At 37.3% G+C, this 16906-nt stretch overlaps 1 protein-coding gene across 1 annotated transcript in view; it reads right to left on the bottom strand.

The window, feature by feature from the left end:
- Positions 1 to 746: 746 nt before the first annotated feature.
- The window catches only part of CUL5 (cullin 5), a 98501-nt gene continuing 82341 nt past the window's right edge, over positions 747 to 16906 (bottom strand). Inside the window, 6 exon segments of the mRNA NM_001132119.1 lie at positions 747 to 3440; positions 9050 to 9173; positions 9816 to 9934; positions 11881 to 12042; positions 12591 to 12766; positions 13064 to 13187. Of these exon segments, the coding sequence (NP_001125591.1) occupies positions 3246 to 3440; positions 9050 to 9173; positions 9816 to 9934; positions 11881 to 12042; positions 12591 to 12766; positions 13064 to 13187 (900 nt within the window). The 3' untranslated portion in view covers positions 747 to 3245.

Raw genomic sequence — 16906 nt, 5'->3', positions numbered from 1 at the left:
CATATGAGGATAGATTACAACTTAGGAACTAAAATAAATTTGTTCAACACTCCAGACAACATATAGTGTAGATGACAGGAAAGCTCTCATGTAATGTTTATTTCACAAACATGACCTTGGAAGAATTCATAAGACAGCATCCCAGTCACTTACATGAGAACAGAAAAACCAGCTTGAGTTTAAGATAGCAAATCTTTCTGTAAAACTAGCAAATCTTTCACCCAGACTGAAGTTTTAAAATTTGCCCTTTGAGCAGTGCTAGAGACATCTTACTGCAAATAATGCAAAATACTTTTTAACTACTCAGGTCATATTTTCTATTAAATTTAATAAAAAGTAAAAGAAAGAAAGCTAACATTTCATTTTTGGAAGGTTTAACATTTATGCACAAAATAAGAGCAAGAGACTTAAATGAAAAAGTTGACAGAACTCAGGGACCCCTCCAATAAATGTAAAAATTGGAAGACTTCAGAATTTATTTCAAGATTCTCATTTAATCATTGGAATAGTAATATTCTAATATTTATCTCATTGTGACCATCAAAATTTTTCTATATTTTTACTTCCTAAACTCTGTCTTATGTCTACTTACTCCAGCAACGAGATGGCAACACAAGTTAACGTTTTCCAGATGGGATGTCTCCGTCTTTAAACTAGAAAATGGGTATTCAGAGGTTAAGATAGCCTCTGAAGTGTCTTATTGCCATACCACTAATTTTTAAAAATTAAATGTATTTTTTTTTTTCTGGAGGGGGAGGCTGGATTTTCTTTTCCCTTAACTGCAGGTTTTATCCCTGCTCGGCACCAATTTTAAGTGCACACTGGAGAGAAGAGATGTGAATAAAGGATGCCAACTGTGATTCCAGACCTTTACAAACTGCTGGTAAGATTTTTTTTCATTTTTTTTTAAATTAGCAAATCTAATTTAAGTAATTTAATTTAAATTAAATCTAATTTAAGTAATTTAAATTAAGTAAATTACTTAAAGAAAATTTAACAATGGCATAGGCACCTTGTCAACTAAATGGTTTTCATAAACACCAAAAAGTAGTTAAAACTTTTGTATACATAACCAAAAAAAAAAGAAAAAAAGAAAACTGTACGTTTACAGTATTTGCTGCTGTTCATTCCCCAAAATACAATTAGGACATAATTCGCTATTAAAAATTTATAAAATTTAATAAAAAACTTTGCTATGAATGTAGTGTTACCCACTTTTGCATTAAATTCGCCTTCATAAATCAAAACATCATGACTCTCATTCTTAAATTAAATGACCCAAAATTAGAAGTTCCAAAAAAGTTCTGAGAACAATTATGGTTTAAAACAACAAACCTAAATTTTTTAAATGGACGGCAATTTTTCCTGTTTACTCCTTTGGCATTCTTGTATTGGGACAAGCAAATACGCCAATGCTGAATTATCTGTTAAATATAAGGGCCACAATTACTACAAAATTATTTCTTCTAAATTCCAAATATACCCATTATGAACAGTCACCTAATCAGAGAAAACTGTACGTACTAATTTTAGTTTAATTCTTCACAATATGCTCGGTCTAATAATTGACATTTGCTACCTTAAAGTGTAAAATTTTAAACAAAATTCTAATTTCCTATGAGTTTCAGAACAGGCATTCGGCTATACTCAGCAAAACTCTAAATGTTTTAAAGTTGCTTTCCTTCCATTCAGCAGGCAGTTGACAAAGCCTCTTCGGATGGGGACAGATCCTATGAAATGCTCTTGAAAGCACTCCACTGTAACATAATACTGTATGCCTTTCTGTACTCCGTTTCCTACTATCTTCAAAAACCATACTTTAAAAATATTACTTAACATCAAACAAGATTTAAAATAATTTGCAAGAAAATTTGAAACGTGCACCACAATGAATAAAAACCCACATTGAGCCATTCTTTCCCCAAGGGGAATAAATTTTCTCTTTCAAGTTGTTCACGTCCTCAAGTCCTAAAATTTCCACTACTCTGGGTATTCAGTTGCCAGCAACTAGGTAAGTTGCTACTTTGGATAGACTGAAAGGAACATGGTAAATGTTGCCTTCTGACGATTTAAAAAATGTTTATTTTTAAAATATATAAATATATATGTACATATATTTGGCAAGTTTACTGCTCGTATTAAGAGTGCAACAATTTTGCTTCTGTTTTTCAGGTCTTATGTTGTGGTTTTTCTCTTACCCCTAGGTGACTGATTCAAACCTGAGGCTACAAATCCCTAATCATGAGACCTTAAAATACCAAAATACTTCTATGCTACAGATGAAGAGATCAGTTACGTAACTATATCAGAGCAGGAGCTTTCTGTGTTGTTTTTAATAAATTCAGATATGGCATAATAAATATTAGGTATATAAACATTAAGTGTGTTAGTAAACACACAATATGTTTAGTAAACACACTTAATATGTTTGTTTTGCTATTTTGGCTCTGCAATCATAATGACCTACCTATCTCCATAAATTTTTTAAACGATTGAAGCAACAATTAATATAAGCTTCACTTTTCAAAACAAGCTCTCCAGCCATATTTAAAAAAAAAAAAATCCTTATCATTTAACAACAACTAAAATAGCAGTCTCCTGCTTAAAGAAAACCAACATTTGAAAGTTGAAAATATTTAATACCATTTTTAGGTCACCATTAAAATCCAGTTATTATACTGAGCAATGTTTGAACAATTTGATACTATTAAATACTTAACTTCTCACCTACATCTGCCGTTTCCCAATGTTGCATTGACCAGCTCACTCTTTTCATCAAAAGAAACCAAGAGTGCTATTTCTAGTTTTAATTGCATTTTTTAAAAACAAAAGATAACAGCATTTTTCAGTGCATGAATATCTGAAGATCCTTCCTTGTGCAAGTACATTTTTTAAGAGAGGAAAAAAGAGAAAAAAGCAACAAGAACCCCGCCCTCACCCTTCCCAACTATATTTCTCCTGGTGGGTACAAATCAAATTCACTTTTAAAAGTCGATAATGGGCTCTTCATGAATGCAAGTTTCTCCACAAAACAGCATGCTGTTAAAGAGTGTGCAACATGAAGGGAATGCCATCATGCTAACTAATGTGATTGGCAAAATATAGTTGTTTTTGTAAGGTAAGGCAGAGATTTTAATATTTATGTAATCAAAGTCCAAATACACCTTTCTCCAGCACAAACTTTACAACTTTCTGCCCAAGCACTCCAAAATTTGGGTTCTAAATATTGTCCATGATATTCAAAATTATGCCATATATATGAAAGTGTTGATATCAGATTCATCTCTTCTGATGTATTTGTGCTCTATTAGCCACTCTATTTGCTCTTTTATCATTTTCTTTTGTGGCAAGAACATGTTTTTCAAAATTTCTACTAATTCAGTCTGCAGCTGAGCATTACTAATTTTCTTTCTCATTTTCATTATTTGTATGATAGCTTCCTAAAAGAAAAAATAAAAATAAAAGTGCATTAATATATGAAATTATTTTAAGTACAACAAACCGAAAAATGACTTTTTATGCATATTCATCCTCTATCCAACATCTACCCAAATGAATAATAATCAGTAGGGGATTAATGTTGAGACTAGTATCTTTTACTTAACAAATAAAAACATCTTTTATTTTCTCATGCCCCATAAAAGAAAATCTGCTTATTGGGGTGGGGGGATAGGGGAGGGATAGCATTAGGAGAAACACCTCATGTAGATGACGGGTTAATGGGTGCAGCAAACGACCATGACACGTGTATACCCATGTAACAAACCTGCACATTCTGCATATGTATCCCAGAACTTAAAGTATATATTTTTAAAAAATCTGACTATAGAGATTTTGAAAAATAAGGAAAAGCAAAATTACCTCTGCTTCTCTGCTGAAAGAAAACTACACCTAACGTTTTAATATTATTTCCTTCAATTCGTTTTTTCCCATGCCATTCACATTCTTAAAAGTTATCTTACCTGTGAAAACAATGTGTATATAACCTGGTATCATGTTAAACATTAATTAAAATATAACAAACCCCTTACACCGAATTTTTCCCTTGTATTCAGTTATTTCTTTGTATAGCAGTACAGGTCAGGTGGGGTCTGTTTTAAAAGTCATTAAGTAGTACTCTTTATATATTTACCAGATTAATTATATTTGCTACAAATATTATCTTCAGTTTATATTGACTCAATTAAATGTTTTTAAGGTTTTTTTTTTCCTTCTTCTCTTTAAATACAGAGACAAGGTTTTGCTATGTTGTCCAGGTTGGTCTTGAACCCCCAGACTCAAATACTCCCCTGCCCCGGTCTCCCAAAGTGCTAGGATCACAGGTGTAAGCCACGATGCCCAGTCGTTTTTAAGTTTCTAAAGAAATAAATCTTTTTCATCTAGGTCATTTTATCAAAATTTTTCTTGATGATTTCCTTAATTACTGTTAAGTTTACAATAAGAGTTATCAGAAAATCATTAAATATTCTTTTCTCTTTTACCTTTTCCAGTACAAGCTCTCTCTTTACCCAACAAAAGGCATGTATATGCCGGGTGTGGTGGCTCATGTGTGTAATCTTAGCACTTTGGGAGGGTGATGTCGGTGGATTGCTTGAGTTCAGGAGTTTGAGAACAGCCTGGGCAACATGGCGAAACCCCATCTCTACAAAAAATACAAAAATTAGCCAGGCATGGTGGCGTGTGTCTGTGGTCCCAGCTATTCAGGAGGCTGAAGAAAGAGGATTGCTTGAGCCTGGAAGGTGGAGGTTGCAGTAAGCTGAGATCGCACCACTGCACCACAGCCTGAGACCCTGTCTCCAAAACAAAAGGCATATATCTATCTTAGCACAGATTAGAGTTTGTTGTAAAATAAATGTCAAAATAGAAAAAGAAGTAACATTTGCTTTTAACATTTAAAAATATAATTTTGCTGCAAATCAACAGACTTGGGAGTCAGGCACTATTCAGTAAGAGAAAAACTCCTTCAACTTCCCCTGTATAGATATGATAACCAGCCAGGGAGGGTGGCTCATGCCTGTAATCCCAGCAACTTGGGAGGTTGAGGTGGGCGGATCGTTTGAGTCGTGGAGTTTGAGACCAGCCTAGGCAACATGGCGAAACCCCATCTCTACAAAATATACAAAAACAAATTAGCTGGGTATGGTGGCATGCGCCTGTGGTCCCAGCTACTCAGGGGGCTGAGGCAGGAGGATCACTTGAGCCTGAAAGGTAGAGGTTGCAGTGAGCTGAAATTGCGCCACTGCACTCCAGCCTGGGTGACAAAATGAGACCCTGTCTCAAAAGAAGAGAAAAATAGGCCGGGCATGGCGGCTCACGCCTGTAATCCCAGCACTTTAGGAGGCCAAGGGGAGCAGATTACGAAGTCAGGAGTTTGAGACCAGCCTGGCCAACATGGTGAAACCCATCTCTACTAAAAATACAAAAAATACAAAAAATGCTTGGCGTGGTGGCAAGCACCTCTAATCCCATCTACTCAGGAGTCTGAGGCAGGAGAATCATTTGAACCTGGGAGGTGGAGGTTGTAGTGAGCCAAGATCACACCATTGCACCCCAGCCTGGACAACAGGGTGAGACCCCGTCTCAAAAAACAAAACAAAACAAAAATAAATAAAAGATATGATGACACCAGAAGGTCAAGTGAATTCCTCTCACCCTTGATGGTATTCAGATACCAGGCTCCTGATCATCATAAATTGGGGTTTATGTCAGGGGTTCAGAGAGGAAGAAGGAAGAAGGAAAGTGTGTTCCTTCAGGCACCTGAAGATTACAGGAACCCAGAGGAAAAGCAGAGGCATTTGTAAACATCCCAGTTTCTCCTTAGATAGAGGTGAAGGTGGTAGTTAGAGAACCTAAGAGGAAAAGAGAGCAGAGGGACACTGGCCCTGGTCCCCATTTAATATGCTGGAGGTCACTTAAAGAGTAGCATAGTATGAGGGAAATAATCTGCACTTCTGACTCTCCCTCAGTTCCCAAGTGTGACAGCAAGAGTTTCGAGCTAATGGACCTGCCGCAGGGCCTTTAATGACAGGGCAAGGTGATCCTGCCATTATTCTGCAGAGAACAGTGACAGTGTGCCATGTAGGCCAAGGAGCCACACAGAAGATGTAGTGGAGTCTCAGAGGCTTCAAGAGCTCAGTAAGAGCAGGGGAAAGAGAGCAGGGAAGAGGCCATGGGGCCCTTAGCAACTAGAAAAAGAATGAACCATAAATTCACCTGCTATAGACAACAGCAGCAGTTACCAACAGAAAGCCAAATTCCCAAAGATGATAAACAATATATCCAGATGCCACCTATGCAAATAGCAATCAATGGGGATGAGTGGAGTAGGATCAGGAGGAAATAAAGTCTGAGCATTACCTAAAGACACCTTAGATTATTGGATTGTACATAATTATGGGTCACATTAAGACAAAACAAAAGGACTTCAATTTCTCTGCACATGTTACCGTACGACTACACCCGCTTATACATTTCAACTCCTTTTTTTTTTTTTAAGATGGAATCTTGCTCTGTTGCCAGGCTGGAGTGCAGTGGCGCGATCTCCGCTCACTGCAACCTCCGCCTCCCGGGTTCAAGCCATTCCCCTGCCTCAGCCTCCTGGGTAGCTGGGACCACAGGCATGCACCACCACACCTGGCTAGTTTTTTGTATTTTAGTAGAGATGGGGTTTCACCATGTTGGCCAGGATGGTCTCGATCTCCTGGCCTTGTGATCTGCCCGCCTCGGCCTCCCGAAGTGTTGGGATTACAGGCGTGAGCCACCATGCCTGGCCACATTTCAACTCTTTACTCCAGGAGTTTATCCTGGCCTAGCTATGAATATCTTCTTACTTTTCCTCCAAACAGAGAAATTTCCCAACACCACTTAGTGAATAATTCATTTTCTTTCCATAGGTCATAGAAATTATTTCCTTTATTGTATAAATTCTTCTATACTTACAGAGTAAGGTTTTTTGGTTGTTTTTGTTTGCTTTTTTTGAGATGGAGTCTCACTCTATTGCCCAAGCTGGAGTGCAGTGGCGCAATCTAGGCTCACTGCAACCTCTGCCTCCCAGGTTCATGCAATTCTCCTGCCTCAGCATCCCCAAGTAGCTGGGATTACAGGCGTGCGCCACCACAGCTGGCTAGTTTTTGTATTTTTAGTAGAGACAGGGCTTCAACATGTTGGCCAGGCTGGTCTTGAACTCCTGACCTCAGGCAATCTGCCCGCCTCAGCCTCCCAAAGTGCTGGGATTACAGGTGTGAGCCACCGCACCGAGCCTAAAGTTATTTACTTCAATTAATCTTCTTGCCATACTGTTTTATTTTATTACTACAGATTTTTAAAATATTTTAGTATTTGGCAGGGCAAGTTCCACCACTACCACCTTTTTCTTATTTTTTTAAGTTTCTCCATCATTCTTACTTATTCTGATAAAAAACTGAGACTCAATTTGTAAAATTCCAAAAATATTCCTAGTTGAATTTTCATATGAAATTTTAAAATTTTGAACTTGATATTAATATCAGAAAAACCAATCTTTTATGTTATTCAGCCTAGCTGCCAGGTGCGGTGGCATGTGCCTGTAGTCCCAGCTACTGGGAAGGCTGAAGGAGGATCGCTTGAGTCCATTAAAAAAAAAAAAAATTTTTTTTTTGTTTAAGTTATTCAGCCTTATAATGAAAGAATATAGTTTTTCATGTTGAGCAAAAAAAGTCAGACATAAAAGTACATACTGTCTGGTTCCATTTATATGAAGACCTAGAACTGGCAGAACCAAGTGATGGTAATAAGAATCAGCTGGGGTAGGCGGAGAGCCTGCCTGGAAGCATGGGGAGATGACTGGTGTGACACAAATGTTCTGTATCTTAATTGGGTTATGTTCACACAGGTATATATATTTATCACAACTCACTGAAAATTATACTTTGAAAGATACATTCCATTGTGTCTAAATTACAACTAAAAATTTTAGCAACAAAAAAAGAGCTCAACCTTTCTATTTATTCAACTCTCCTTCTGAATCTCCCAGTAAAGGGCCACTCTTTTCATACAGCTCCTACACAGTACTTTTTAAAAAATGTGTATGTATTTTTCTTATTTTATTTTCCTTTTATTTATTGCTACATAGAAATGCAATTGGTTTTTATTCATTCATCTTTTCTCTGCTACATTATCCTATTACATGATCTATAGGTAATACGCATTTTTAATCTTTTCGTCTTGTTTCATATTTTAAAAAGTACACTGGGCTAGGCACAGTGGCTCACACCTGTAATCCAGGCACTTTGGGAGGCCAAGGCAGGCATATTGCTTGAGCCCAGGAGTTCAAGACCAGCCTGGGCAACATGGCAAAACCCTGTCTCCACTAAAAATACAAAAATTAGCTGAGTGTGGTGGCACATGCCTGTGGTCCCAGCTAATCTGGAGGCAGAGGTGGGAGGATCCTTTGAGCCCAGAGAGTTGAGGCTGCAGTGAGTTAAGATGGTGCCATTGCACTCTAGCCTGGGTAACACAGTGAGACCTTGTCTCAAAAAAAAAAAAAAAAAAAAGAAAAGAAAAGAAAGAAAGAAAGAAAAAAAAAGTACACTGGCCAGAAGTTTCAAATAGTATTAAATGAAAATAATAAAAGTTGAAAAATTTGGTTTTAAAAGGACTATTTCTAAAATTAAAAATAATCATGGGTAGGTGTTACTTATTATATTCAGAAGGTCTTAATCCTAATCCTAGTTTTAAACTATTTTTAAAAGAAGAAATGAATATTAGAGAACTTTTTTGGTTCTAAATAAGTTTCCTAATTTCACATTAAAATGGAATGTGAAACTGGAATTCATATTTCAACTGGAATGGAAATTTTTAATATATTTTTAAAAAATTGATTGAGACAAGATCTCACTTTGTTGCCCAAGCAATCCTCCTGCCTCAGCCTCCCAAAGTGTTGGGATTATGTGTGGGCCACTGCACTTAGGCCCTACATGCTTTTAAATTCAAAAAAGATTTCAAAATTTAAAAAACAAAAAAAAAACTAAGTTTTTTTTTAAACTTCAGACATTCTGTCAACATTACAAACCTGGGTTCTTAGTATTCGTAGTTGAACTATTCCTTCATTCTCTTCTTCTCTCATCCTTTCTGTAGTGAGCTGCAAACGTCCAATCAAGTTGATTTTACCCCTTTTCTGAACCTTTGCATTTTTTCTACAAAAAGAATTGAATCAAATATTTTATGGTGAAAAACACCTTAAAAATCCTATTATAGCAACAATGTCTGAGAGAAAAGATTTAAAAATATGCTAAAATATCAGAACTGTTTAAAGGTTAAATGACAAATAACCTACATATTGCTTTAAAACAAACTCTATGTATTTTCCTTAAACATGATAACTAACCTGTTAACAAAACCAGTGATTACATTCTCTGTAAAAACAAAAGTTAATATTTTATATTGCCATGAAAGTGACTAGCTAATTGAAGATATATGGGTTATGATTCAGTGTTACCGCCTAACTGGGTCTTAACCAAAAAAAACAAAAACAAAACAAAAAATGCAAAAAACACTTTCTCTGAATAAAGTTGCTTTAGAGCACAAAAAGATATCAACCTGAAAGATGAAATGCAATACAGTATAATGTCAGAGACCAAAAATGTATCAATGAAAAATACAGAAAAGAAGTAAACATCTGATTAATATTTTCCATAAACAACTAAATGATCTAAGTTTAGACTGATGACAGTATGTAATGTTTTAAATATAATGTAAGGAAAACAATTATTTTGCAAAAAACAAAGTGCTAAAATTCAAACAAGGTGTTTTTATTTTAGATCAACTAACGAGCTTACATTAAACTGAACTCCTGGTTCACTGAGAAGAGGGTACCTTCTGTAAAGTCTTTGGGTGAGTTGACTTGAGGTTCATACAACAAAACTTGCCGTTTGAGTTTTGGGAAAGCTACTAAAGACTATGAAGAATAAGGAGAAAACAATCAGCATCTATAAACAGTATGGAATACTAAGATCAATTCTCCCACATAATCAACATAGGCAAGAAAAAGATTACAAACACAAACTTAAAATGTTTGGTACGTCCATGAATATAACATTTGAATGCATAATGAGGAAAGAGAGGAGGTGAAAAGAGTTGGTTATGGGAAAGCAATAAATGCTCTCTTTACAGTAAGACAAGAAACTGGGATTGGTCACACAGGACCACAGTAAACCCCATCTGCCAGTTATATACCAGCTATTTCCTCCATAGGTAATAATTAATTTTGGAACTTCAGGCCAAGTGCAATGGCTCACACCTGTAATTCCAGCACTTTGGGAAGCTGAGGCAGGCAGATTACTTGAGCTCAGGAGTCTGAAACCAGCCTGGGCAACACGGTAAAACCCCGTCTCTACTGAAAATACAAAAATTAGCCAGCGTGGGGCATGCACCTGTAGTCCCAGCTACTTGGGGGCTCAGGTGGGAGGATCGCTTGAACCTGGGAGGTGGAGGTTGCAGTGAGCTGAGATTGTGCCACTGAACTCCAACCTGCAGGACAGAGCAACACTCTGTCTCAAAAAAAACAAAAAAAAAACTGGAACTTTTAAGAAGTCTATAGAGTAGGAATAAAATGTAGTTGTGAGCAGGGGGCTAATGAATACAATCTACAAGTCCTCAAACAGACCAAAGTTTTCTTCTAGATTTTTGATTATCATAAAATCTTTGAACACATTCTCAGTATAAAAATTAAGTATGTATCTGAGGCACGGTGGCTCAGGCCTGTAATCCCAGCACTTTGGGAGGCCGAGGCAGGCAAATTACCTGAGGTCAGGAGTTTGAGACTAGCCTGACCAACATGGTGAAACCCCGTCTCCACTAAAAATATAAAATTAGCTGAGTGTGGTGGCACGTGCCTGTAATTCCAGCTACTTGGGATGCTGAGGTAGGAGAATCGCTTAAACCCTGGAGGTGGAGGTTGCAGTGCGCTGAGACTGCGCCATTGCACTCCAGCCTGAGTGACAAGAGTGTCTCAAAAAAAAAAAAAAGTACATAGCTGGTCACATTCCTCACAGGTAACACTTAAAAACCAACTCAATCTTTCTCTTTTTTAAAAAGAATTTTTTTGAGATGGGTCTCACTATGTTGCCCAGGCTGGAGTGCAGTGGTGTGATTGTGGCTCACTGCATCCTCCTGGGCTCAAGCAATCTTCCCACCTCAGCCTTCCAAGTAGCTGGGGATACAGCCACCAAGCTGGCTAATTTGTTTTTTTTTTTTTTAGGGATGGGATTGCACTATGTTGCCTAGCTAGTCTCAAACTCCTGAGTTCAAGCAATCCTCTCCTCCCACCTCGGCCTCCCAAAGTGCTGGGATTACAGCCATGAGCCACTGCCCCTGGCCTCTCCTTTTTTTTCAAGCACTTTTCTCTGCCTTGGTAACTTGCCTATTTGCAATTTATTTTTTCCATAAATATCTCGTGTGTGTGTGTGTGTGTGTGTGTGTATGTGTGTAATTTTTTTTTTTTCAGACGGAGGCTCACTCTGTCGCCTGGGCTGGAGTGTAGTGGCGCAATCTTGGCTCACTGCAACCTCCACCTCCTGAATTCAAGCGATTCTCCTGCCTCAGCCTCCCAAGTAGCTGGGATTACAGGCACCACCAGGCCCAGCTAATTTTTGTATTTTTAGTAGAGACAGGGTTTCACTATGTTGGCTGGGCTGGTCTCGAACTCCTGACCTCAAGTGATCTGCCCACCTCGGCCTCCCAAAGTGCTGGGATTACAAGCATGATCCACTGTGCCCAGCCTCTATTTTTCTTGATAAGACATTCTGAAACTGTTATGAATTTTACTAATATATTACAAGCCAATCATATATTTTCTGCTACATGAGAGGATACAGTCTTAAAAACAAAAAAACATAAACCAACCCATAAAGTCCTTCTAAGTTCAGCATCAGGGAGTTCAGTTGCAAGCTTAAGATTTTCAAAGCTGATTTTCTCTCTGGGTCTTTGGTTCCATGCAAATAACACAGCGAGCTGAAATGTGGTTACCTCCAAATCATATTGACCGACTTCATTCTTAAATGTTATCTATAATAGATAAAATAGATTTTTAATAAATAAGAATCTCATGATGATTATCTCTTAATATCTATGACATGAATTTATATATGAAAAAGGTTGCTGTCTTCCAATATCTACTCTTTCTTTCACAGTAATAAACATTTTAGAAGACGTTAATGACTGCCCAGAATACATGCTCATCTTCCAGCTTTCCATATAACAAAATGTGGCCAAGTGACTGAGTACTGGCCGATGCAAATGGAAATGACAGAGGAAACTTCTAGAAGTTGTCCCTAATGAAAGGTATAAGCTACCCTCACCTTTTGCTTTCTGTTGCCAGGAATACTGAGATAGCTGAGATCATGTTGAATTCTGTAGACAAGGGCAGTATCTTAAGCATGATGGTATAACCAGAAGCCTATGTCCCTAATAGCTTCATGAAAAAAATTCACTATTTCTGCTCAAACTTTTACATGTGAGAGAGGCAAAAATCTATTTTGTTTAAGCAATTCTGTGGAGTCCTGCTACTTTCATCCAAACTGAAAGCTGAAATAACAAACACACTATGTACTTACAATTCCATTTGACATGAGATGATGCCAATGTAATTTTCTACCACTATGATTTTTTTTGTAGAATTCTTCTACTTCCGGTATCAAGTCCTCCAGTTCAGTAGGAAGTGAGACAAAGACTTTCTCAGAACTTCTTGACCAGGCGCCAGCATTCAGAATTTTTATATTAACTGAATCAGCTATAGAGAAGAATATCAGGAATATAAAGTAAATTAACAATGGATAAAATTCAAAATAAATACAGGGTAACTTTGGGTGAAAAATCAATAAGACTATAAAGATTTTGTTAAAAGTGTCCTTTTGTTGTGAAATAAAGATCTGTAAATCTAACACACTGCTTTGATAGCTGTCTCCACGGAAACGGACTTCATAACATCTTTCGATCTATTACTGCTGAGGTTTATTTTTAATTTACTGGAAAACAAAGATATTCTTCTAAGTTTAAAAAATATATACATGTAATTATAAAATAATACCTGGTAATGCCAATTTATTATTTTTGTGCATTTCCTTAAAAGCTTGGTTCAAATCTTCAGATACTTTTATGTCCTGAAACATTCTAGCAAGCTTGTTTACATAATCCGCTGGCATACCAACTTCCTATAAATATAAACCAAAGAAGGAAGAGGTAATAAATACATAATCTGATATACTACTGGGAAAAATTTTAGTGGAAAAACTAAGTCTTAGATGTTTTAATACAAAATTTTTCTCATTTATTAGAATTTTATTGTCTAATACCTATGAAATTTGCTACTTAGAAACAAAATACAGTATTACAAGGGGTCCCTGCTTTGCGCAATTTTAGTATGTATGAATTTCAGTTACCACAGTACAGTTAAATAATACCAATTCTCCAAGAACAAAGCTCAACTTTCAGTTGACACTATATAATAAATGTAACTGCATGAAGTAAAAACTTTATTTCTAACTCTTTGATCCACAAATCATGACAAAAGTAACAATGACTAACCACAATACTTCTTTCAAAATCTATTAGTTGGCATGCTGTGTAATCCTAGCACTTTGGGAGGCTGAGGCAGGAGGATCACTTGAAGCCACGATTTTAAGACCAGCCTGGGCAACACAGTGACACCCCCATCATTACAAAAAAATTTTAAAAGTTAGCAGGATATGGCGGCATACTGCCGAGATAGTCCCAGCTACTCGGAAGGCTGAGGTGGGTGGATTGCTTGAGCCCAGGAGTTTGAGCTCTGATTGTGTCACTGTGCTCCAGCCTGGGCATCAGAAGATCCTGTCTCTTAAAAAAATTAAATAAATAAATTTTTTAAAAATGTAAACACAACCTATTAGTCATTTGTTTATTCAGTTAAACCACAGACAGCAAAGTATGCAGTTTCATTGCCTCCTTGTCTTCCAGTAATAAACCCACATGACTACTTACAAAAAAGAATAATCAAACAAGATAATTGGCAAAGATAATAAAAGTAAACAGAGGAAATGAAAAGTGATAATGCTGGAAATGAAAATAAAATAGAACATAAATGGAGTTATAGAAGAAAGCTGACTGTGATTGTAAAGCTGACAATGCCAGTGTTGAGGAACTTAGTGAAAGCAAATTATCAACATAAAAGATAAAAGTGGTAAGTGACAAAAAAGATAAGATACCCTAGAGGAAGTGATCCTGGCAAAAATGCTATAAAGGAATTTGCAGTATTTCATGACACTGAAAGCCCAAAAGATAAAATGCTAGAAGATGATCCAAATTACAGGGGGTGTGACAACTCTCCAAGGCAAAGAAAAGATGCTTACTCTGTCAAGTTACAAAACAAGGCAAAAGCTATTCAAACTACTCTTTATTAACAGCTTTACTGTGTCAGATAATTTATCTACCATAAAATTTACCATTTTAAAGTATACAATTTGGCTGGGCTCACGCCTGTAATCCCAGCACTTTGGGAGGCCGAGCCGGGTGGATCACCTGAGGTCAGGAGTTCAAGACCAGCCTGGCTAACACGGTGAAACCCATCTCTGCTAAAAATACAAAAATTAGCTGGGCATGGTGGCATGTGCCTGTAATCCCAGCTACTCAGGAGGCTGAGGCAGGAAAATCGCTTGAATCTGGGTGGCAGAAGTTGCAGTGAGCCAAGATCGCACCACTGCACTCCAGCCTGGGCAACAAAGTGAGACTCTGTCTCAAAAAAATATAAAAAATAAAAATAAAAATAAAATATACAATGTAATGAAGTTTAGCATATCTACAGAGCTGTGTAACCATCACCACTATCTAATTTTAGAACATTTTCATCACCCCAAAAAGAAACCCCATACTATTTATAGTCACTCCTCATTTCCCCTCCTGGCCCCAACTCCTGGAATTTGTGGATTTGCCTATTCTGGACACTTCACGTTAGTGGAATCATATGATATGGTCTTTGGGATTGTCTTCTTTCACTTAGCATTATGTTTTCAAAGTTCATCTAATATTGCAGCATGTATTAGTAGTTCATTCCTTTTTATTGCAAAAAATATTCCATTGTATGGATAAATCACATTTTATTCATTAGCTCACTGACATTTTGGGTTGTTTCCACTTTTTGACTATTATTAGTAATCTTGCCATGAACATTTGTTACAAGTTTTTACATGAAACATATGTTTTCATTTCTCTTCAAATGAATTACCTGAGAGTGAAATTGCTGGGTCAGCTCTATGTTTAACATTTTAAGGAACTGCCCAATAGTTTTCCAAAGTGTCTGCACCATCTTATGTCCCCACTAGCAACTTACGAAGGTTCCAATTTCTCCTCTTCCTTACTAGCATTTGTTATCGTCTGTCTTTATTTTAGCTACCCTAGTGGGAATAAAGTAGTATCTCTTTGTGGTTTTTTTGTTTGTTTTTGAGAAAGGGTCTCACTCTGTCGCCCAGGCTGCAGTGCACTGGCACAGTCTCTGCTCATTATAACTTTGAACTGGGCTCAAGCAATCATCCCATCTCAGCCTCCTGAGTTAGCTAGAACCACAGGCACACATCACCATGCCTAGCTGATTTCTGTATTTTTTGTAGACATGGGGTATTGTTATGTTGCCCAGGGTGGTTTCTAACTCCTGGCTTCATGCGATCCTCCCACCCCAGCCTTTCAAAATATTTGGGATAAGCAGGAGCCAACATGTTGAGCATTTCACTTGCATTTAACTAATGACTAATGATGTTGAGTATCTTTACATGCACTTATTGGCCATTTGTCTATCTTCTGTGAAGAGATGTCAATTCGAATCCTTTGCCTGCTTTTAATTATTTGTCGTGTGTGTGTGTGTGTGTGTGAGAGAGAGAGAGACAGGATCTGACTCTGTTGCTCAGGCAGGAGTAAAGTGGTAAGATCTCTGTTCACTGCAACCTCCACCTCACAGGCTCAGGCGATCCTCCCACCTCAGCCTCCCAAGCAGCTGGGACTAAGGTGCATGCCACCACGCCCAGCTAATTTTTTAAATTTTTGTATAGAGATGGGGTTTCACCACGTTGCCCAGGCTCGTCTCAAACTCTGAGCACAAGCCATCTGCCCTCCTCAGCCTCCCAAAATACTGGGATTACAGGTGTGAGCCACCATGCCTAGCCTTATTTGTCATTTTACCGTTGGGTCTTGATATTTTTTTTTAACAAAGAAATAACGTAGGCTGGGTGTGGTGGCTCATGCCTGTAATCTCAGTACTTTGGGAGGCCGAGGCAGGCGGATCACTTGAGACTAGGATTTCAAGACCAGCCTGGCCAACACGCAAAACCGTGTCTCTACTAAAAATACAAAAATTAGCCAGGCGTCATGGCACAAACCTGTAGTCCCAGCTACTTAAGAGGCTGAGACAGGAGAATTGCTTGAATCTGGGAGACAGAGGTTTCAGTGAGTCAAGATTGTACCACTGCAATCCAGCCTGGGCAACACAGCAAGACTCCATCTCCAAAAAAAAAGAAAAAAAGAAAAAAAGAAAGAAAAAAATAAATTTAATTCTAAAGGTTTCTCGTAGTAAATACGTATTAGTTTCGCTATTTTCCCCTTTTCCCTGTATACTTATAAGTGACAGTAAGAGTTTTGAGTCTTTTGACAATAGTTCTAAAAAGTCACAGAATAATCATTCTTTTTCCTACTAAGCAGTTTCAGTTAGCACAGTAATTTTTACTATCCTACAGTGCCATGCGAAGGGCTAGCTATAAGTTAAAATATCTGTAGGTCTCTCTCGTGTGTGCTTGCTCGCACTCTCTCTCTCTCCATATATATATATGGAGAGAGTTATATACATACACAGAAATTAAAGACATTTACTTTAATAATTAAAACAAAAAAAGAACTCAAAATATTTTATATG

This window comes from Pongo abelii, chromosome 9, assembly GCF_028885655.2.
Source record: "Pongo abelii isolate AG06213 chromosome 9, NHGRI_mPonAbe1-v2.0_pri, whole genome shotgun sequence".
NCBI classification, from domain to species: Eukaryota; Metazoa; Chordata; class Mammalia; order Primates; family Hominidae; genus Pongo; species Pongo abelii.
Note: the sequence above shows the minus strand (reverse complement) of the source record. Positions and strands in the feature narration are given on the sequence as shown.